This window comes from Petaurus breviceps, unplaced genomic scaffold, assembly GCF_028583685.1.
Source record: "Petaurus breviceps papuanus isolate PSGF00001 unplaced genomic scaffold, PetGlider_PUasm1.0 90895, whole genome shotgun sequence".
NCBI classification, from domain to species: Eukaryota; Metazoa; Chordata; class Mammalia; order Diprotodontia; family Petauridae; genus Petaurus; species Petaurus breviceps.
The window spans coordinates 20369809-20393902 of NW_027187372.1; the positions used below are offsets into that span (position 1 = coordinate 20369809).

Genomic DNA, 24094 nt, shown 5'->3' on the forward strand with positions numbered 1-24094 from the left:
AAATCTAGAGTGAGATGGCCACAGCAAGTCATGACCTGAAAGACCAAGAGTAAGAACTGATTAGTGGAGGACCAGAATGAAAAAACTAACGACAGAAACCCTGGCTGTTCATTTGAGGATTTAGAAAAAATATTCTGGAAAGATAAACCTCCAAACTACTTTGTGGAGGAAATCTACCAGCAGAAATCTAGACCTGGGCTCTACACTGCTTTGGGATATCATGCCTTCAGCTTTTAAACTAAGCAAACAGGCATTTATAAAGCACCTGCTATATGCCAGACACTACGCTAAGCACATCCTTATGCTATAGACCTGTTGTTAACCATTAACAGATGTCGATAACCCTGGGCCTCTCTCTTTGAAACCTCACCCCAGAATACAGGTTACCTCAAGACAGAATAGTATATTTTTAGGGAGAGTGAGCACACTCAGGTGGAATCTGTCAGGTGACTAAGGTATAAAGGATGTTTTTCTACATTGCATGAACTAACTTTTAACTCTGGGGAATCAGATGCCTCAGCAGGTAGAAAACTTGAGTCCTACAATTAGAAGAGTAGGCACAAAAGATCCTCACACCCATAGGAGGAGAGAAGGGGAAGAAGGACCTGTGGGAGTACCCCTAGCATCCTCTTGGGCTAGATGGGAGTAGGCAACCACGGCTTTGATTCCTGCTCCTCTCCTCTTCCTACAAGTTTCCTATCAGGAGACAAAGATCATAGGATCAATGTTTAAGAGCCTGAAGAGCCATCAAGGTCATCTAGTTTAACTCTGCCTTACTCCCAATTTTACAAATGAGGCCCCGAGGCCTAGTAAAATTAAGTGACTTGCCTAAGATCACACAGACACTAAGTAACAATCAGAATTTGAAGCTACGTCCTTTGTTCTTGTCTGGCTAAGTAAAAATACTTAAAGGCCACAAATGGGGCAGGAAAGTCATGCCACCTTAGCAGGCCAAAGTTTGTGGTTCACACATAAACTTTTGTCAATATATAAATTGTCCTGGCCCTTTAAAGTTTGTTAATCTAATAATCCTCAACAAATATGAACATTTTAATGTACAAAGAACAAGAAGGATTTTTCTTCTGAGAAGCTGAACTTCTGTTATATAGCTTTTTAAAAGAAGTAAACATGTTATGTTTAATAAGGTAGCAATATGAATGAGCAATTTGTGTTCTCTACTTCTTTTTGTTTCTTCTCTACTGTTTAAAAAATATTTTCATGATGTTATTTTGTTTGTTTCTTTGTCTTGGCTCAAACTATTTATTACTTGGAGCTTGCCTTAAAGGTCAATCCCAAACACGTTTCTGGTCCTGATTCTCTTTGACTCATTAATGTTTCCTTGCTTCCCAGGACAAAAGTAATGTGTTGCTCCCTGAACAACATGAATCTAAAACCACTAATTTGATAATAGTAGAGACCTGGTGCCCTCTGCTGGCCTTAACAAGTCATGAAGCCTTGAAGAATTCTGAAGTAACCCCACCCCCCACCCCCCTTCCCCTACTCAGACTCTCCAAACCTCTCATCAGAGTTAACCAAGCTAACTTGGTCTTATCTGCTACTTTCTATGAATAGAAGCAACTCTCCCTTTATTTATAGGCAAATCTGGCCTCATGTTGCAGTTATTCTCTTAATATGGTCTGCGTATACCATCAAAATGGAGAAGCCACCTTTCAAAACTACTTGGCCAAAGGTATCAAAAAGGTCCATCTAAGTCTCCAAATTTAATGGCTAGGTATTCTGAAGGATATCAAAGAATGGAATGGATTGGAATTTGCACATGATTCTAAATTGGTATACCATGTAATTGCAGAGAACTATCTAACATTTCTAAATAAATGAATGTAATAAAAATTAAGGAACTCACATTATGGAATTTACATTTCTTGTTTTATTAACAGTGATTTAATTGTAACTATTTATGTAAGATGATACTTCAGAGACTACAATCTAAAAGAAGAATGGAACTTTATCGTGTCTCCACTAATTAATGGTTCTTTGGAAAGAGAACAAAATTTCCAGTTTCTGTGGAGATTTTCTGGGCTAGTTGATTAATTTAATGGAAATTACTGTAATTATTTTCTCAGCCATGTGTTTCCTGTTGTTTTTGCATGATGATGGTCATTTGCAAATTGCCCATTAATAAATGTTCTAAGTAATTCATTGATGCTATATACACTATTCTTTCATGTGTAAAGTAGCACAGCATGTACTTCCCAAAAAATCATGTGCCATAATGTTTCTGATTTAAAATAGTTCATGCAAATGATAATAAAATACTAGTAATGCACATAACACAATTTAATAAAATACTTCTGCTGTGAAAATATTTTAAAGCATACTTACGGATTATCCAATAGCAAGACTATGGGATTAAGTTCTTTCTTTGGTCTATAATATGCCCTGAGAGGAACAATAAAGTTATACAATCCATTTCCAGCAGTTTCAGCTGCAACAATAATTAGTTTATTTTTGAATCCATAAGCTTTTGCATCCTCATAATAGTTATGTTGGCAACTCTAGAGGAACAAAACAGACAAAATACAATTTTGAAGTAATACTGGAATTTGGTACAAAAATATTATGTGAGGTAAAACATGGGGTTTATGCACATAGTCATAGCAAAACATTCTTTAAAACTACTATATTAATGTAAAATACACTATTTACTAACAATTAAGATGTGCTTCACATATTCATGAACAAATAATATTAATGAATAAGCTAGTGAAAGGAAACGATGAAAATTCACAGTCTCTGATAAAGGCTTTATTTCTCACATATATATGGAACTGAGGCAAATTTATAAAAAAAAAAATAAGAACCATTCCCAACTGATAAATAGTCAATGGATAGGAACAGTCAGCTTTCAGAAAAATAAACCAAAGTTATTGCTAGTCATGTGAAAAAAAAATTCCTTAATCACTAATAATAGAGAAGTGCAAATTAAAGTAAGTCTAAGGTACTATCTCAAACCTATAAGACTAGCTAACATGACAGAAAAGGAAAGTGATGAATGCTGGAAAGGGTGTGTAAAAAGAGATACACTAATATGTTGTTGATGGAGTTGTGAACTGTCCAACTATTCTAGAGAATATTTTAGAGCTATGACCAAAGGGCTTTAAAACTCAGAAATGTTTTTTGACCCAGAAATACCAGTACTAGGTCTGAATCCCAAAGAGATCAAAGAAAAGAGAAAAGAATCTATATATACAAAAATATTTATACAAGTTCTTTTTTTGGTGGCAAAGAATTGTAAATGGGAAGGGTGCCTATCAACTAGGGAATGGCTAAACAAGTTGTGGTATATACAGTTGTAATGGAATATAATTTGATATAAGAAATAACTAACAGGATGGTTTCAGAAAAATCTGGGAAGTTTTGTATGAACTGATGCAAAATGAAGTTAGCAGAACCAGGAGAACATTGTACACAGTAATAGCGATAATGTAAAGATGATCAACTGTGAAAGCCTTAAGCTATTCTTATCAATGAAAGAATTCAAGACAATTCCAAAGGATTCATGATGGCAAATGATATCCATATCCAAAAAGTGAACTGAGGAACTTTGAATGCAGACTGAACCGTATTCTTTTTTTTTTTACTGTACTTTTCTTGCTGTTTTTCTGCAACATAGCTAATATGGAAATATGTTTTGTATGATTTCACATGTATAATTTATATCATACTGCTTGCTTTTCAATATATGGGGGAGGAGCTTGAGAGACAGAGGATTTGGAATTCAAAAAAATTTAATGAATATTTCAAAAAACAAGCTACTGGAGTGTTAGCTCCATTTTTCATAGATAAAGAAACTGAATGTAATGAGAATGTAAATTTTAAAGATCTTCCCTGCCCCTAGGCTAAAGTGCACCTGGAGCCTGGGGTGGGAAGCTTGTTTTTCAGTAAATACTTCTTCATTGGCCAGTGAGTCAATAAGGTTGTTACATTTTCTGAGCCAGGAGAAGGCTATATAAGCCCTGATGTATAGCTTTGTTTTGGGGGCTCACTTTGAGAAGTGTTCTGTGATTTGATCTGTATTCTGAAAAGCCGTTGTCCAGAGCCCCCCCCGGCTTTGAAAAACCCAGATGTTGACTGGGTATGGATGTAATGGTTGGACAGTTTGGAAATCTGTCTACTTGATCTGTTTCTGTCTTGATAATTCTGCCTGTATACTTTGAAGTTCGGGGTGCTGACCTTTTTCCCCTGAACAAGGTAAACGATATATGTCTGACTGATTAAAGTAAGCTTGTTAACCCATTTTGAGTTGCTTTCCTTTAACAGAACAGATCCAAGAACCTGTGGTAGCAGCAAACCCTGAGGACGCCGGGGTGCTTGCTGCTACACTGAAACACATAGAAATTAAATGGTCAGACAGCTAAGTTTTGTGTTTTCAAATCCATTATGCTCTTTACCACCCCATGTTAACTGTATTGAGGAAAACTTTCCAGAGGTTTATTCAAAGGAGAAAAGGAAATCTCTTGCTCTTAGTGACAGGAATTTATAGAATCCTGAATATACTAAGTTCTTTAAAAATTGTACTGTGAAGATGATTATGAATAGTGAAATGTGAATAATGGAGAATGTTGAGATAAATTTTTTAATAGTCCAATGTTTATCGGGTTATTTTTCCAGCCCCATTAATGCAGGACACATTAAAATAAATCTCATCTCCTTTGTATGATTCTGTGAAACTGGATTTTGCTGTCCCTTTAAACATAGATAGGTTATAATATACCCCAATACAACCAATAGACAAAGTACCCAATCAATGAAATCAAAGATCTGTGGAAATACTGGAAGGCATCATTAATATGTGGTGATTTATGCAAATTCTACTAAGCCCAAATGGAAAATTTTCCCACAATACAAATCAGCTTATTTGACAAGAAGCCTAAGCTTTTTTCACAAAAGAAAGTAGATTCAATAAAATTATACTTTAAACATATTATTTAATATATACATTTTATAAACATATATTTTATATATACAAATGATTTATTATTTTTATTTCACAGAAAAACTGTATTTTTCTTCAATTGTAGAAACTAATTGCATAAACACTGTCAAATTAATGAAACGTGATAATTTGTGGTTCTATTTTTAACGTGCATTCCATTAAAAATTTTGAATCTTATTTTATGCAATATACTCAAATGGATCTATTCTCTCAACAGTATCAGCAGTCCCCTCCAGCCATGCAGATCATAAGCCATTCATCCCTGGCTATCATCCAATGCAACTTTCAACCATGTTCTCTAATAAGGTAGTCACAGTGAATCCCTTCAAAATTTGATGGGGCCCTATTCCCTGACTTTTCTTGACATTGTCAGGAAACTACTTCACTCAGGCTGTCCATTGTTCATCCTTCACTCTTGCCATATGGATCACTGAGGTTCTTTTTCATTCATATTTTTTTTTTAATTACATCCTTTACATATCTTTGCCTGCTCTTGTTTGGAATGTATTGCAACTCATTCATACCCTTTATTTCCCCCTTGACCTTGGCAATTTTCACAAGAGAATTGTGTTCTGTAACTTAGTCATAAAACATATTCTATAAGAAATAATGAATATGGAACTTTATTAATTGTGCTAATATTATTATAATTAAATCATATATCTACAGTGTTAATAGACTAACTGTGAGTTCCAACTACATGGTGAGCACTGTGAGGCACTGCATCTGTGTGTTGACATAAATCAATCTCAAATAGCTCTCAAATATACTTATAAAGGCATATTAATATGGTTTACTGGGATTTAAAATGTTTGAAACTTGTTAAAAGGATAATGAGATAAACTGTTTTTGACAGGGTGAATCTTTAAGAAAATAGTTCCAACTAATTCTGGAGGACACTGACTTCTTTAAAATTAATATTTTAATAAGAGGTAATCCTTTGATAACATTTGTAGAAAGACTCTGCCTATTTTCCATTAGTCATTGTTTAATCATAATTTCTAAGATTTTCATTCCATGTAAACAGTAATATTTGGTTTAATGTTATTTATCCTCATTTGATTACTGAAACATTTTATCAAAAATTTTTAGTTTTGAAATAAGCAGGATTTCACATATTAAGAATAATTTGATGCAATAAGCTATATCTACTGCGGAAATACTCAGCACAAAGACAATGCTTATATTTTAATAAGATTTTAATTTATAACTAGATTCCTCCTTCTTGTTTAACTAATTCCTGACAATTTATCTCTAAAAGACAAGAACAGCTATTTCCCAAACGGCTCTATATTTAGATGAGAAGGAAACTAAGGGATGAATTCAGTCAAAATGGAATAGTCTCAGTCTACCATTTTCATCCTACCCTATTCTATACTCATGTCTTTGCTGCTCACACCATTCCCTATACCCAGAAAGCACTTCCTCCTCCCTCTCTTTCTCCATTAATTTACCCCTAGAACTTTCTGTTAATCCCCATCCCTTTCTTCAGGGCCCAACTCAGACACTGTACCCTCTATGACACCTTCTCTGGCCTTCATAAGTGAATTTATTTCTCCCTTCTCCAATTTGTCATTGGACTTCTTTACATTTTAAGTTCCTTATGAGCGAAGCTTTAATCATACATATCTTTGAATTCTTATACCTGTTATAATTACTTGAAACAATTGATTAATACATGGTTTATGAGTTTCTCTGTTGAAGTATAAGAATTAAATAGTTAATTTAAGTACAACAATAATTAAAGAAGCAAATAAAACTAGGGACTTTTCTTGACCTTTCCCCACCTTTTCCCAAAATGTCTTTGTGCTGAGAAGTTAAACTCACTATGTGGTGTTAAAGGTAAAGTATATACAGGAGGGATCAATTAGAGTAGTTCCTCTGGTACTCTCCTTGGTGGCCTCTTCATTCTACCTCATTTTTTTTTTCATTTTCCACTACCAAAATTATATTTGTTCAACAAAAATATTGCAAAGAAAACACTGAAAGGCTTAGGAACTAAGAACTATGCCACATAATTCAACCTCCCAAAAGAGAAGTGAAGGACTCATGGTGCAAAATGAGACGATCATTTTTAGACACAGGCAATATAGGGATCTGTTTTGCTTAACTATGCACATCCGTTCTTCCTTCCTTCCTTCCTTCCTTCCTTCCTTCCTTCCTTCCTTCCTTCCTTCCTTCCTTCCTTCCTTCCTTCTTTCCTTCCTTCCTTCCTTCCTTAATGGGAGAGAGGTATGCAAGGGAGTGAGTTTGCAATATGATTACCAAAAAAAAAAAGTGGGTAATTGAAGCATTTTATAAAAACGCACTGAAGAGAAATTAGAACCTGGCCAGCAAGAGTAGCTTTAAAAGTTACATGTTGACTTTATTAAATACTTAAAAGAAAAGCCAGTAAAAGTAAGAGACCAGTAATTACATATGACAATCCTCTTTTTTCTATACTATGTTATATAAGGGAGCGTTAATTATTTAGGAATTGTCCAAAAAAAAAGAAAACAAAGAAATTTTATTTGTTCAAGGACCATAGGACCTCAATAATTGGTGCTATTTATCTACTAGAGGAAGCTCTATAATGACTCTATAGTTTCAACCAAGCACAAGTTCTATTCATTTGAGAATTTAGTAGGAAGAAAGAACAATATTCCTTAGCCCACGATTATTTTTTTTTGATCCACTAGTCTCTAGCTCCAACCTAAAGCTGAGAATATTTTATATTTTTAATTCCTACAAAGAAGGGGAAAATAATTATGTTAAACATTTGTGTAGAAATAAGATTAGAAGGAAATCTAGAGCATAATGTATATTTTAAATTGTGCTATTAAAATCATTATTCAAGATTAAAGCTTCTGAATCTAAAGGTAGAGAGATCATGTGAACTGTTGTTATGAAGACAGAAACATTGTGAAGGTAGGAATGTATGGTTCCTTTAACAACAAATTGGAAATTTTAAGAACTCAATGACTTGACCTATTTCCTCTGCTAGAATTCTGTGTTTCAATGTCAAGGGAAAGAATGAAAAGACAGCATTATGTACTGGAAAGAACATTTGTCCCAAGAATCAAGAAGGACTTTGGTTTGAGTCCTGGCTTTGATATTTATTATTTGCTTACTACTGTGGACAAGTATCTCGAATCTCCAATTTTCTTATCTGTAAAGTGGAGATGATGATAATATTTAGAATCCCTATGCCCAAAGGGTTGTTTTGGGAAAGCATTTTTTAAATTCCAGAGATTGTAAAACAAATTTACATATACATGTGAGTTAGAGTTAAAAAGCTGCTGACTGGTGTCAGCAAGAGAAAAATTTAAAGTTAACTTTCTATTTGGGGGGAATAGCAAAAGTTTAGGAGATTCCATATAGCATCAAGAAAAAGTTTAAAGCCATTCACAGAAAATCAACTTAGCATACCTTTGAAATGATACCTAATGCAAATTCCTCATTTTATAAATTAAGAATCTGAAACAAGTAGGTTAGAATCTGTTTGATTGAAACTCAAACTTTGTCTCTGCCATGCTCTCTCTAATGTATAGAAAATAAATGATTTTTAAAGTTCAATTTTACTTTACATTCACAGGATTATTTCCATATATATTTTTTAAACTTTTTTTTCAATATGGGCTCACACTTAAAATATTCAAACTATAGTTTTGCATACTAGTTATGTCATTGAATACGTCAGGTATCCATAAAGAAAAAGCATTACCTTGTCTAATCTTAGACAGCAGACTGGAATTTTTTCATGAAGAAGATGACAAAAAGTGGGAGAACTTCCTATATATGGAGAGTAAGGGGGGTAGCCTTTAGCATACCTGAAAAATAATATGAAATCGTTCTCTTGAATAAGTCATGCAATATTATGAGGGTAAATTAAACCATTTTGATTTTTTCTTATTCTGTTATAGCTAGAGTCTGTAGAGAAATGTACATTTTCTTTTTACTTCTCATTAATCTATTGCTAAGAAGAAATATTTCTAAAGTTAATGAAGTCTTTTAATAATAATAAATATTATTATTCATTTTAGCACATTTGCAAAGCACTTTAAAAATCATCTTTAATTTAATTTTAGTCCTGAACTGTGGTTTCATCAATGCCAGATACCTCAGTGTGGAAACATCCTAACTAAGAGGTTAATTGACTGATCTGTAGTTGTACAGTTAGTATTTGCCAGAGAAAGGACTTCTCCCCATGTCTCTGAGAGTCTAAGACTTGATGCTGTAACTTTCATTATTCATTTACCTTCCTCAATAAATAAGATTCAGGAGCTAATTATTCATACCAATATGTACCATTCATAATGAAAATAAGTAGAGGATAATAAGTAAATTTTCTAGGTGAATGTACATATAAACCAGATTTCTGTTTGAATCAGACTTAAAACGTTATCTGAAGCAGATGTTTTTAATCTGAGGTCTATGAACTTTTAAAAAATATATTTTTGACAATTTGTTTTTGTTTTTGTTTTCTTTTTGGAGGGGGGAAGGTAGGGCAATTGAGGTTAAGTGACTTGACCAAGGTCACATGGCTAGTTTTGTGTTAAGTGTCTGAGGCCAGATTTGAACTCAGGTCCTCCTGACTCCACGGCTGGTGCTCTATTCACTGCACCACCTAGCCACCCCTACAACTGTCTTAATATCATTTATAATGTTGGCATAATCTCTTGTATTTTACTTTACATATCTAATATTACTCTGATAAGGAATTGACAGCCTTTACCAGATTGTCAAAGGGGTCCATGACATAAAATTGGCTTGCCAGTACTTTGGAAAGCAGCATGATTTCTCTCTAGGGCTTGTTACCATGCTTCTTACCTAGATAATCATGTAATACATAATAAAAGCACCCTGAATAATAATACTGAGAGGCTTGTGCATAGGAGTGTACTAGAAATGGCTAGAGAAATAATTTCATGAAAGTAATAACAAAACTTCTCTGCAGATTTACTTTTTTACTTTTTTGTCATGAGCTGAGTACCAAACTATCCATAGGTCTGACTGTGAAAGTCCTTCATTAGCCAAGAAGACATACAGCACAGTTTGATAAGTCTAGAACAAAATTTCACAGGACTAAAATGACAGGTGAGGTTGCAATCATAGATATCTTAATCTTAGGTTCAACTAAGCAAAGCAATTGTCAAGAAATAAGGAGGTAAATCCTGCTTCCTGTTTCCTGGTGAGATAAAATTTGGAGTGCTTCAGATCTCAGAGTTGCATTTTAGGAAGAAGAATGATAAGCTAAAGAGCAACCAAAAGTGGGTGAACAGATGGAAAAGGACTTTGAGATCATGTTGTAAGAGGATAAGCTTGTGGGATTATCTTTTTTATTAATCAGAATATGTTCAGAAGCAAATAGTACACTATAGTCCCTATGAAGTTACTATCGCTGCTGCTTCCTGAAAAGCTGCAGGTTAAGTTTATTTTTTTCTCCAGCATGAAACCCTGAAGCAGAATGAATGACTCAAGTTTACCTAGTACATCAAGGAAAGAAAGAGCCACTTTTATAAGCAACAGAGGCATTATATTTATCTTTATATATAAACCAATACATATAACCAATGTAAAAAAAAATCTAGTAAAGATTAATTAAGGTATCTTCAAGGGAATATTTCCTCATTCTTTCTCCATATAAAATGTTTACACCTGTTATCCCTTGAAGAATTATACTTACTCTAAATTAGTCGAAATGTCTTCATCTGGTGTTGTTTCATCTTCTGACTGATCACTTAGAAGGTCACATGTTTGAATTGATGATGTGTCTGCAACCTCCAATACAGGAGCTATACTTGGTCTCCTGCTTTCTTTGCTCCCCTCTGGAGGAAGAGCCAAGTTAGGGCCACTTGCCGATCTACAGCTTGTATCTTGTAAGTCAATGGCCACAGTGCCTGAATTACAAAATTAAAAGAAAATCCACAACTCAAAGGTCAATCAAATATCAAATGTAAAATTAATGTTCAATGTAGGGTGAAAAACTATTAGTAATACAGAAGTCCTTATTTTAATAAACAGTCTTAAAATACCTGATTAGTTTGAAGGGGTTTTTTTCTATCAATGTCTGCTTTTGAGAACCTTCCAGGTTAAGCATTTCTTTTGGGTATTGAAAATAAAGACTTGCCCCATACCTGATTTACAATGAACATTAAATATTTTTCTACTCCCTCCTTTGGAAGAGACCTTAAACATGATCCAAAAGGTAAGCTTTAATTGAGTCTTCCCCCAGTAGGGAGCACAAAGAGACAAAGTGAAGAAAGGAGAAATAACCTTTTTTTTGTTTTTTGCTTTTTGGAGGGCAATTGGGGTTAGATGATTTGCCCAAGGTCACACGGCTAGTTTTTGTGTTAAGTGTCTGAGGCCGGATTTGAACTCAGGTCCGACTGACTCCAGGGCCAGTGCTCTATTCACTGGGCCACCTAGCCACCCCTCCCCCAAACCTTTCTTATAAGACACTTTCTCCCAAAAAAGTGAAACCAGGCTGGGCTTCTGACTAATACCTCAGATCTTTCTGCTCCCTCTAGTAGTTCTAATGTTACATTTATTTCATATTATTCTTCTTTGCACACTATCCATTCCAGTTAAAAAAGCCTACTAACTATGCCATCCACAGTATACCTAACTTCCCATCTCTGCATCACTTTAATAGTGGCCTTTCATGCCTGGAATTCAGTCTCTCCTCACCTCTGCCTCGTCAAATTCCTATCTTCATTCAAGTATCACCTCCCACACAAAGCCTTTCTTCAATCATCTAGTTGTTAGTGTTCTCTCCTTGAAATAAATGTGTATAATTTAGCATATACTTTGTATTTTCTTATCTTTTGACTTAACAGTCCTCTGCACCAGAAAAATGTAAGCTCAATAACTGAGGTTGCTATTAATTTTTATCTATAATCCCCAGGACCTACCACAGTTCCTTGTACAGAATAGGCCCTGTTTGTTGAATTGAATTGAATCACATGCTGGGAATGGTCATCACCACAATTAAGGTTACTATATAAATATACATAGGTAAAGATATATAAATAGGAGGCAGCTAGGTAGCTAGTGGATAAAGCACTGGGCCTGAAGTCAGAAGGCCTGAATTCAAATTTGACCTCAGACACTTAACTAGCTGTGTGACCCTGGGCCAGTCATTTAGCCTTTGTTTGCCTTACTCTAGTGGAGAGGGAAATGGCAAACTATTCCAGTATCCTTACCAAGAAAACCCTATGGACAGTATGGTCCACAGTCATGAAGAGTTAAATATGACTGGATGACTGAACAACAACAATATATCAACATATCAATATAGATTTAGATAGATATAGACACAAGTCAGCTTATGTGAGGTTGTTAAAAAAATAAACACGATTAAAACTTGTATTCAGTCAAATGGCTTCTACTGTCTCTATTACAATAGTGTATAGCAATCTATTTGCTTTTTAAATATATAGTTAAATAGCATAGTTATATATGTGTGTGTGTTTAGTTATCCTTATAGTTATAGTCCACAGAAACCCTGTGGAAACAGTCTCAAATACATGAAAATATCAGACTAAAGCAGGATTAGTTTGCGTCTAAATTTCACTGTGGTGCACAGTCTTTTTTTCAATTTTTTTTAATCTACTATATCATGAAATGATGCTACTTGCATTTTTATTAATGGGGTGGTTTAACTGAGAAAAGTAGGTAACAGTGTTAATTTGTAATAGCATGTCTTCTAATGAATTGATATAAAGAACTGACAATGCAACTAAAAAGATGCAACAATTTTTTTTTAAAAGAGCAAGTTTTTAAAAAGTCAGTTTGGAATGATTTTTGCAAGCAAAGTTTGAAAGAAGACGATTAAAAACTCATAGATTTGAAAGCTAAAAGAGAGCTCAAAAAAGAAAGTCCAACTTCCTCCTTTTATAGACAATAAAACTATTTTCAGAAAAATCTAAGCAACATGTTATGAGGTGGAAGTCAGCATGCCACAGGGTTTAGAGAAGCTGAGAGACACTACAATATACTCTGGTCCCTCTAAGATATATTCTGTGTTATCTTGGTTTTTATAATAGATGTGCTTCTGTATATCTTGTGTGTGTATATGTGTTTGCATGTAGAGATGTAGATAGATAGATGTATTTATATTGGGTATACATGCATACATACATATATATTCTATTATAAACAATAATTTAATTCCACATGGATTGCTCACAATTTGAAATACTTCCACTTAGAATTTTTACACTTTTTTTTTTTAAAGCAGTCGGGGTTAAGTAACTTGCTCAAGGTTACACAGCCAGTTATTTTTTTGTGTGTGTGGGTGCCAAGTATCTGAGGCCAGAACTGATCCCAGGTCTCCCGATGCTGGGGCTGGTGCTCTTACTCACTGTGCCACCTGGCCACCCCTAATTTTTACATATTCAAAGACAAAAATAAAACTGTCCCTATCATCCAAGACCAAGAATCTATTAGGAAGTTGTAGGGTGGGGACAATGTTTCTTGAATATAAGAGAACATTCCTTTTGTAAAATAAATACTTCAGAATTACTATTTCTTGCAAACTTGTATTTTATCATTTAGGATTTGATTAGTTTGAAGCATATCTCTTATGTTTATCAAACCAAACTGAGGAAGGGACAGGAATACACATTTATGTAGCATCTACTATGTTCCAAAAACTATATTAAGCACTTTTTACAAATATTATCTCAGTTGATCCTCACAATTATAATCATTGTTACTATTATTATTATTATTATTCCCATTTTACTGTTGAGGAAACTGAGGGTACATGATTTGCTCAGGATCACACAGCTACTAAGTATCTGTGGCCAAATTTGAACTCAGGTCTTCTTGACTCCACACCTGGTACTCTATCCACTAAGCCATTAGCAGCCCTTCTTTGATTGTCAAGTCAAAATAAATTGTGTTATGATGCCCAACATATGATCTACTCTACATTGTACTGCTAGATTTTTTAAAAGGCAGAAATTTTATGGTTGATATTTTTAAAGTTTTGCTATATTAATTTAAGAAAAATCTCATTTCATAAACACATCTTTTTGTTATAAAAAAATTAGCTGAGAAAACTTTTTTTCAGGTAACTCCCCAGAAATCTGACTTTATTACATGTATCTAATTCATTCAGGGCTTAACAAAGTCTTTTTCTAAATAGTCAGTACTTAATGAATGTGTATCAAATAAATATTTCTTGAAAACTTACCCATACTGGCAATTATACTATGTACTGGTAATCTGGAAGGTCCGTGATAAAATGACCTTGATGCATTGTTTCGTCTTAGCTGGTCTTGATTCTTAAATGCTGAATTTTCTTCTTTGGTGATATTAATGTAAAAGCATGTGTCTGTAGCATTCATAATGTAACGTGGACCTGGATTTAGCAAAATGTTTTTATTATCTTCCCTCCTAACACCAATCAAACAGACGCCAAACCTTAATTTAAAGAAAGGAAAATATAATAATGTAACAATTGTAATTTAACAGAGACAAATATTAATTAACAGAAGACATTCATATTTTTAGAGTGACAGAGACTCACAGAATTTCAAAATCATAAGGGAAAGGGGGGATCATCTGGCCCATTTTACAAATGAGTAAACTGACACTCAGGATAGAACACCCCAGTTCACACAGAGAATAAATAGTGAATGGAAGAAGTGGGACTAAAGCCTAGTTCTCCTTGACTTTTTGATTTACTATGATTGGTCTTTTTTTATTTACTATGATTTGTCTTTTTGATTTACTATGCTTATTATTATTATTATTAAATAATAACTCCCTATAAGTATTTTTCTATAATAGTTTGATTTAGAAATGAGGAATGATAGACTATCACCATAAAGTACTATGTAGGGCTTTTGTATTATTTATCCATAGATATAGTATGTATGTATGCATGTATGTATATACACACATTATGTAAATGTAAACATACATAATATAATATGTGTGTATATAAGCATGTATATCATGTGTGTGTTCTAGGTTGTGTGCACACTACAGTTTTAGACCTCTGAAAATGAAGTTAATTTTTTCCCTAAAGAAATAATTTTCTCTAAAAATACTTTTTTTAAATTCTGAGAAAAATGCCTAAGTAATACTTCTCATAAACACCTTTGAAAAATTCAAAAATTTTTTGAGTCCAGTGGGAAACTGTATTTATACTCATTATTAGCACTATATTTGAATTAAAAAAGTAAACCCTATATTATTAAATATATTAAGAATAGATTCATAACTGCCTTTACTTTTAGGTAGCTGTGACAGTTTTTAATTGACAGAAAAGAATTTTCTTCCACAGAAAGTACATTCTCTGGTTCTCTGACTAAAAGGCAGAAAGAAAAAGAAAGCATTTCTATTGGAATCAGGAGTTGAAGATGACCCAAATTATAACATTTAGCTAAATGAAATCTCTCAATACTCAAGATGTTTTATTTTGTTTTTATTCTCATCTTCAAATTCATCTAAGAGACTAGATCCAAAAGGATGATCTTCCTTTTATTAGTTTTTAATTGCTCAAATAGGAAAGTATACTTGGTAGTTAAAAATGTAATGATGCTTTTATTTATTCTTTTTTAAGAAGAGAGAAACTTTCTCTTGAAAATCTTAAATTTTAACAACAATACAAAAACGCAGAGAATTTACAGGGATTGCATGATAGTTGTTTTTTTTTCAAGATAACCCAGAGAAAATAAATTTGTAAAGAATTATAATGTGTCCTGTATATACACTCAGGAAGCTGTATATATAAAGTAAGATTCATTTATATTTTCAAACAACCTTGGCAACAGGAACCTACTTTTTGTGTGCATGGAAAGAGGCATATGTGAAACTCTTTCCTTCATATTCAGCAAAAAATGTGCTTTCTTCCATGATAATGTGGTACACTTCATTACCAGAACATCTTCCATACATCTTCTGCCACTGTTCAGGTGACTGCTGGCCCTCTCTGAAATACAGAAACAAAGAAAGTATGTATACATGTGGTTAGTTTAACCCAGTACATAAATTCCTTCTGGAAATTGCGATTTATAAGAACTTATAATTACTAATTCCAAGAAACAGGGTATATCCAAAGAAATGAGTGTTTTACTACATGACCTCAAAGGGGCTTCAACTATAAATCTTTGTTCCTATAATTCTAAATATCTACTGTATAGCTTCTAAGCAAATCAAAATTGGGGAAATACTTCACTTTTTAAGAAATAAACTATTCCAATTAATCAATATTATAAATAAAGAGAATAATGTGGTATATAATGTGATTTTGCATCACCCTAATAAATGAAGTTGTATTTATCTGTCCAGCCACTTCTCCAAAATCTTTAAACATCCAATGCTCCAGGCCAAAGTAGGATATTTCCTGATCCCCAAACATGTCCTGAAGTTTTCCAGTCTCATTGCCTTTCAGCCAGAAATGTCCGCCTTGCCAGTGCTACCTATCCTCAGGTTTTGTCCAATTTCTATACTTCCTTCAAGTTTTCTATAAACTCACCTCCACTTACTGAACTCCAGGAATCATCAATTTTTAGATTTGGAAAAAAAAACCCTCAGATGCCACCTACTCCAACTTATAAAGGAATCTCGACCATAAAATACTCACAATTAGTCATCTACTCTCTGCATAAAGACCTCTAAGGGGGTGGGAATATACAGCTTTTTGATTCACACAGTCCCTCTTTTTGATGCCTATAATATCTCTTAAAGCAATTTCAGACACTACCTTTTATTAGCAATCTTTGTGTCACTGTCTCATAACCTTTATTATTACTATAAATTCAGAGAAGGAAGAGACTGTGTATATTCTATTCTTTAAACCTTCCACTACCTGGGATATTGTCTTGAACAGAGTAGGAGCACAATAAATTGTTTGATGGCTAAATAGATAGTTCTTTAAGCACATTCATTTTAACAATGAAATCAAGGGATGTATTGTTTGCATTCATTTCCTTATAACGATTTCTTAAGAAGCAGGACATATTGTTTTCTAGAAAGGTGACAAACCTGCTTAGTTTTAATTTTCTAGTTTGTGTTTCCTGTTTCATTTACACAAATATGCCTTAAAAATGAATCATGGGGGTTTCTTTTTTATTAGGGTAAGCATAGGTAAAATTTATCAGTACATCAAGGATCTATAATTTTGTCTGTGCAGGAATAGGAAGCCAACATAGAAAACAACATGCCTATAACTTAGGTTTTTGGAATACCACTCTCTCCTCGTTTTCCTCTTATTGATCAGTCTATTCCTTTTCAGTCTCCTTGGCTGGGTTCTCATTCAGTTCATATCCTCTAACCATAGGTATCCAAATGCTTTGGTCATAGGTCCTCTTCTCCCTCTGTGTTCATGGATTTAATTACCACCTCTATGCTAATTATCTCAAGTCTTCCTACCCTTCTGGCCTCTAGTTTCACATATCCAACTGGCCTTCCAGACATCTAAAAATGGTTGCCCAGTAGACATCTTAAAATCAAGATGCCCACAACCAAATTCATCTTTCCCCCAAACAAACTGCCCCAGAAAGCAATGCCATCTTCCCTCAGGCTCACAAAACAGATCTCCTTTTTCTTCCTCACTATCTCTCACCAATCCCTGCCCTATGTCCAATCTCCTGCCAAGGCTTGTCAATTTTACTTTTGCAACATCTTCCAAATATGAGCCCTTTTCTCCTCTGATTCTGACCTTACCCTGGTATCAGTCTTAGAGACCTAAGTTGCATTAAGAATGGGTGAGAGCTTATATACTTGTACAAGGAGTATACTTGTATACAAGGCTTGTACTCTCATGAAGGATATATATATATATAATCTTTTCCATGTTGTTGGCTTTTTTAAAATCAGATTTGTATGGAGCAATGAGGTTTATAAAACATTATATAATAATTTGCATTGCTTATCAATTGACTGATATTTTTCTATAGTTCATTAATTCTGACTCAGAGACTAAGTATTTCTAACTAAGCTTATAAGAGTAAGCTTAGCTAAAGCTTAATGCTGTTTGATTTTGCTCATGTTCATTTTTGTCGCTGGAATGTCCTCTCTCATGTTTCTTCCCCTCTTTCTCTTACCCAGTATTTACCCATCCATAAAGGACAGTACAAATACCACAATTTCCTGGAAATCTAATTTTCTTAGTTTGAAAAAATATTTCCCCCCTCAGTTCTTACATAGAACTTTTCACCTACCTGTTACTAATTTTTTCTATGTTATAGTTAGTATGTTATTATAATACTACATATTTTAAGTCAAATAAACACTTATTTAGCCCCTGCTCTCTGTTGGACCCTAGATACAAAAATGAAAAGAAAAGAGAGGAGGGGGTGTATTTGACACTGTCTCTGCCCATAAGTATAGTTTATATACTATATCAGTCAGTCAGAAACTGTTTAAGCACTTACTCTGGGCAAGGCACTGTGGTAAGTGCTGCAAAAAACACTATCCCTGCTCTCAAGGAACTAATTTTCTAATGATAGAGACAACATGTAAAGCATACTTGAGTTCTGCCAAAACATTTGCATTACATACAAAATATATAGTGGAAATGGAAATTAATCTCAGAGGAAAGGCAATAGCAGTGACAGGGGATGGGGGAGTGGGGAATGGGAATGACTGGGAAAGGCCTCTTGCATAACCGTAAGATTTGAGCACAATTCCTGAAGGCAATCATGAAAGCCTGGAGGAAGAAGAGAGAAAGAAGAATATTCCAGACATGTGGAGTAGTGAGCAAAAAGGCATGGGGTCTAGAACGGGAGAGAGGAAGACTAAATAGGGCACTTTACCTAGATTGTAGGTTATCTGGAAAGGAAATGAAGTATAAGAAGACTGGAAAGGTCAGAAAAGATCAGGTTGTGATAACTTTAAATGCCAAACAGCACATTTTGTATTTACTTTTTGAGATAATAGGGAGCCACTGGAGTTTATTGAGTAGGAAAGTGGCAGCACCAATCATTTGAAGAAAATCATTTTGGCAGTTTAGCAGAGGATAGATTAGAATGGCAAAAGACTAGGGTCAGGGAGACCAAACAGAAGGCTATTTTAATAGGGAAGGGAGGAGTTAATAGAAGCCTGGATCAGAGAGTTGGCCACATAATTAGAGACAAGTAGATAGAACCTCCCTGGGCCACAGTTGCCTTATTGTGGAAAATGAAAGGATTGGATTAGATAATCTCCAAAACCCCTTCTAGCTCTGAGTCTATGATCATATGATCACAAGTGATCTCATGATTACATGTTCATAATCTCTTGCTAGATTTGGAGATCAGGGATTCATTTTTGCATTGCCTTCAGTTTCTAAAATAGTATACTACAAATAAGACACATAGTAAATGTTTCATTTAATTTTTTTTAAATGAATAGTAACAACTAAAAGTGTTTTAGAATATAAGCATTTTTATGACAAGGACTGGCCGTTTTTGTCTTGGTACTTTCATTGACAAGCACAGTGACCTGCACATAGTAGATGGCACAGTAGACTGAGATAACATTTGTTTAATATTCATAAAGTACTCAAAACTTCTCAAGAAGCTTACATTCTACCCAGCGGATAAAGATTTTAAGGACTTTGTCCCTTAAGTTTAATATATAATATATATATATATGTATGTATATAGCACTTTACAACTATATGAATGTTTTGACTATTACTGAGATGAAAGCATATGACAAATTAAAATTTAGAGTACTAAAGAGTATTAAAGATGGAATAAATGGAAGGTCATGTAAATTTTGGAGAAAAATAGAAGAAACTGACTGTATATGCGCTTAAATTCTCATATATAAGAAGTTTCTTTGATTCATGTTAACTTGGTACATAAGGGGAAATTATAGGATAAGAGCTAGAAGGGACCTCATTTATAGATGAAGAACCTAAGACACAGGGTAGTTGATTGGCTTCCAATGTCTCACAAAGATAGGAAGCATCAGAGAGGAGGGATTTTGACTTAAGTCTGTGAAATTTGTATTCACAAATTAAAAATAGAGAATCCACAAAAATGTCATAGTGGATAGAGATCTGGACTCAAACTCAAAAATTGGGTTCAAGTTCATTTTTGGACACGTACAGTTTGTGTGACTATGTGCAAGACACTTACTCTCCTAGTCAAACTCCCTAATATTATGATTTGAAGGACACTTACTTATTTGTATTAGTAGAGGAAGTTTTCACATGAGGGATTCCCTTTACCCATGAAATAATAGGTCCAGGAAACAAAAAAACTTAAATATTAAATTATTTTGATCAATTAATTTTTTCACATTTTCTTAAATATAATCTTAGAAAGAACAGCATCAAATTGAATAGCACATGAATGAACCCTTGGCAGTAATATCATAGAGAAGATTTGTGTTCTAATTAAGAGGTTGGACAATATGATCATTGAGGTTTCTTCAAAGTCTAAGATTCCATGATATATAACTTTAAAGCTACATTAGGTACTTACTATACTATGGAATAAAAGTATAAGATTTTGCAAATATTATTGCTAATTAGAAGCCATTCTCTCTCCTACAACTACAGTGACATATGCATAACCTTTCTTCATTCTAAGTATTATATATATCTTTGCAACCACTTTATGTTCTCTTTAGCTCCTCAATAATAAACTTAAATGCCAAATAGTTGATTATAGTTTTGTCAAAATAAACATTAATAAACATTATCAGACTGGGTTGCAGATTTTTGTCACTTAGATATGTTTATTTACTATATTATTTCAAGGTAATTCAAGTAACATCATTGTCAAATGAGTTTACTTTGATAGCAGTATTCCAGAGGCAAAGAACTGCTTGTTTGATTTATATGTTTAATATCTAATCCATCAGTCATCATCACCACAAATGTCCTTATCAGGCTCTGAACATGATCCTGATTTCTTGAGGGCCATTCCAGAGGGGCACAAGGTCCATCAAGAGAAGCGATCCTAGCTAAGTTAAGAGGTTTTTTTTTTACCAGGTTAGCCAAGGGGTACTGAGATTTTTGACTTTAATATTTCCTAAAGACCATCTTCAAGGATTTAGAGAAATTGTGACCTGGGACAGTAACAGGAGTATCCAACCAAACAGAAATCAGAGGTCTGTGAACTATCTGAAATATCACTCCTTGCATGAATTGCTACTGTTCTGAAGGTCAGAAGTTTTTTACATATCCATTTGCCAAGGAGTACCTTAGGAAAAAAAATGAACTTGGATTGGCATTTGTAAACATAGATGAAATGCATAAAATGATAGATAATACACCATTGAAGTTCAAAGAAAGGTTTTTAGCTCCCACATTTATGAGTATTAATTGTTCTGATAGGCCCCATAAGCCACCAACTTTAACTTGCCAATTTCTACTGTTCCCCTAAAGCCTAGGCCAAATGTTCTTTTCTATGAAGCTTTTTTATCTTTCCTCATTCTTCATAAACCACCATCCCACATTTCCATTCTGACCCTACCCCAACCCTTTCAGAAATGATCTGTTCCTCATGTGGATGAATAACTGTTAATTATTACATTTCTCATTATATTCTATTAATGGTTATTTGTTCACTTTTCAATTCTCTTCTATTAAAACATTAACTCTTGGAAAGAGGACCTGTCTTCTTTGTATTCCCCACAATATTTAGAGCAGCATCTGTACATAGTTGCTATTGAAAAAATATTGGATGAATGGATGGATGCATTGATTTTAAATGGGTATTGATTAAAAATAAGAAAGTAGGGTCAACTAGGTAATCACAAGGTTATGGATGTAATAAAAAGTAAAATGTAGCAGATTTTAATCTTTGCCCTATGATAAAGCATTTCACCTGTTTAAAGTCTGCTTGATTCCAGTTAGTTGTTTAAAAGGTTCCCAGGGTGCTGTTCTGCAAAGATCATATGAAGCATATCAATTTAAAGACACTAGTAAGCTCTCATTTTATTTATAGAATAAAACATGCACATATTAATGTAGTATTATACTCAATATCATTTTAAATATTATGGATTTACATGGTGTAATGGTTAGAGTACTGGACATAGAGTCAAGAAGCCCTTAGTTCTATCTTTGACACTTAGTAGCTGTGTGACTTTGGACAAGTCATTTAACCTCTGTCAGTCTCAGTTTCTTCTTTTGTAAAATGGAAATAATAATATCACTTACCTCCCAAGGTTATCTTAAGGATCAAATGAAATAATATTTATAAAATGCTTTGCAAATCTAAAAATGCTATACAAATGCTGACTATTGTTATCATTAAGGAAGAATTTTGTAAAATTGAAAATTAATCACTGAAAATATGTAACTGAAAGTTCACCTGGAACAATTTCTTCCCTAGGTATGAAATGCAACAAATAGTTCAGATTTATAGAGTGTATTAAAAACTTTATTTCATGGGAGCCTCACAATAACCCTGCAGAGTAAATACTATTATTGTACCTACTTTGCAAATGAGTAAACTGAAGGATAAATGCTTTGTCTATAAGCTGTACAAGAATTAAAGATAGGAGGAAAAAAGCAAACTCTAGGCTTCCCTCATTATGTCTTCCTTTTTTTCCATGATTCTTAATAAAGTGACATATTAACTTCCCAAAGACACTAACTGACTTTTACTCTACCTTGCTCCAGTTTTCTTTCTTGAAATACGGGGAAAGAATGGAAGGGGGAAAAATGGGTCGTAGAAATAATGATGTACTACCTAATTAGATGTAGTTTCCCTGAAGCTCCATAGATGGGCATAATAAAGTTCTAAGAAAGAATTCTTAACATGCCTTTATTCTCAAATAGCTTAAATACTTTTATTGCTTCTCGTAAATCACAAAGACAGAAATACTAAAGTTTACAAACCTAACAAGCCTAGATATCTTCAATGTACTGCCACTAGATGGAGGTATTAAACTGTTTTCTAAGACTTCAATGACCAAAAATTCAACAGCAAAGATGAAGAATAAAGGACACAATTTTTCCCAAAGATTTTAAACAAGAACCATTTCCTGAGAAATCCAATGGAAATTAAAGCAGGAAAGCTTAGAAATAAAAGCATTTTGTGCATACTTTGAAAGAAAATACTGCTTTCCTAGTTTTTTCTCTTACTGTAATCGACATGTCTTTCTCCACCATATTCGACCAACAGAACACAATGCACAATGAACAGAGCTGAAGGCAGGAAATATTTCCTATCCTTGTATCATACATTATATCAACGATGCACGTCTATAGTCTAACATACAACGATCACCAATGAAATGGATTTCCTGTGTTAGTTATGAAAACACCACCATTAGTCTGTTATCCCCTTTTTTTTCTTTTCTGCATGTGTACACACACACACACACACACACTTCAATTACTGGAGTTTAAGTAAATTATACTAAATATATAAAGTTAGTTTAAACTCAAAGGTTTAACCAAAAACAAATGGATTGGTCAAGAAATGATATTGGGAAGAACGTGTCCTACTCATTTGGCTATTGTTCCTAATGCTCTACCACCATACTTAAATAATGAAAAGAAAACAAGAGTTAGAAGATCTGGGGTTTAAGTCAGGTATTTACCCTTTATTAATTATGCAAACTTTGACAAATAACATTATCTTCCTCAACTTAATTTTCCTTATCCAATTTTATTAATGTTTATGTTCACAAATATATTTCAAAATCACTCTATTAAATTTCTTAAAATTGCTTAACCTAAGTCTATTTAAGGTTCACAGTTTTTGTAAAAAAGATGTTCTTATTTTCTTTGGCTTCTTAATGATTTTTACAACATTGTCATAAGTCTCATTCATTTCCAGGCTCCAAATAGTAAAACATTTGAGCTAAAATATGATTAGGTTCATTTTCTCTCACTCATTCTCCGTATGTCTGCCTTTGTCTCAGTCACATGAAAATTCACAAGTTTTAACTAGTGAATCTTTTGCCCTCTCATTTGATCATGGATTTCTAAATTCAGGGAAAATTAATTTCTGGTCCTAATCTTCAAAGTCATGATATCCCTCTTCTTGCCTTGTCTTATTGACTCAATTCCAGGAAAAAAAAATATCTTCTACATCTTCTATATTCCTTCCTGATACTTCTCTCCCAGATGACAACTACCCTATAAATAATAATAGAGGAAAATAGACATGATAAATTTGCATCATGGCTAAGTGTTGTAAATTCTCCTTATGTCTGTTTACATTATACATTTTGTACATTTTCTAA

The 24094-nt window shown here is 33.7% G+C and overlaps 1 protein-coding gene across 1 annotated transcript in view; it reads right to left on the bottom strand.

Moving 5' to 3' along the window:
- KCNT2 (potassium sodium-activated channel subfamily T member 2) overlaps positions 1-24094 on the bottom strand; it is a 550024-nt gene that overhangs the window by 115094 nt on the left and 410836 nt on the right. Inside the window, exons 15-19 of the mRNA XM_069074469.1 lie at positions 15735-15884; positions 14139-14368; positions 10623-10836; positions 8661-8766; positions 2344-2516 (exon numbers count right to left, since the gene is read on the bottom strand). Coding sequence (XP_068930570.1) covers positions 2344-2516; positions 8661-8766; positions 10623-10836; positions 14139-14368; positions 15735-15884 — 873 coding nt within the window. The remainder of the gene's footprint in view (positions 1-2343; positions 2517-8660; positions 8767-10622; positions 10837-14138; positions 14369-15734; positions 15885-24094) is intronic.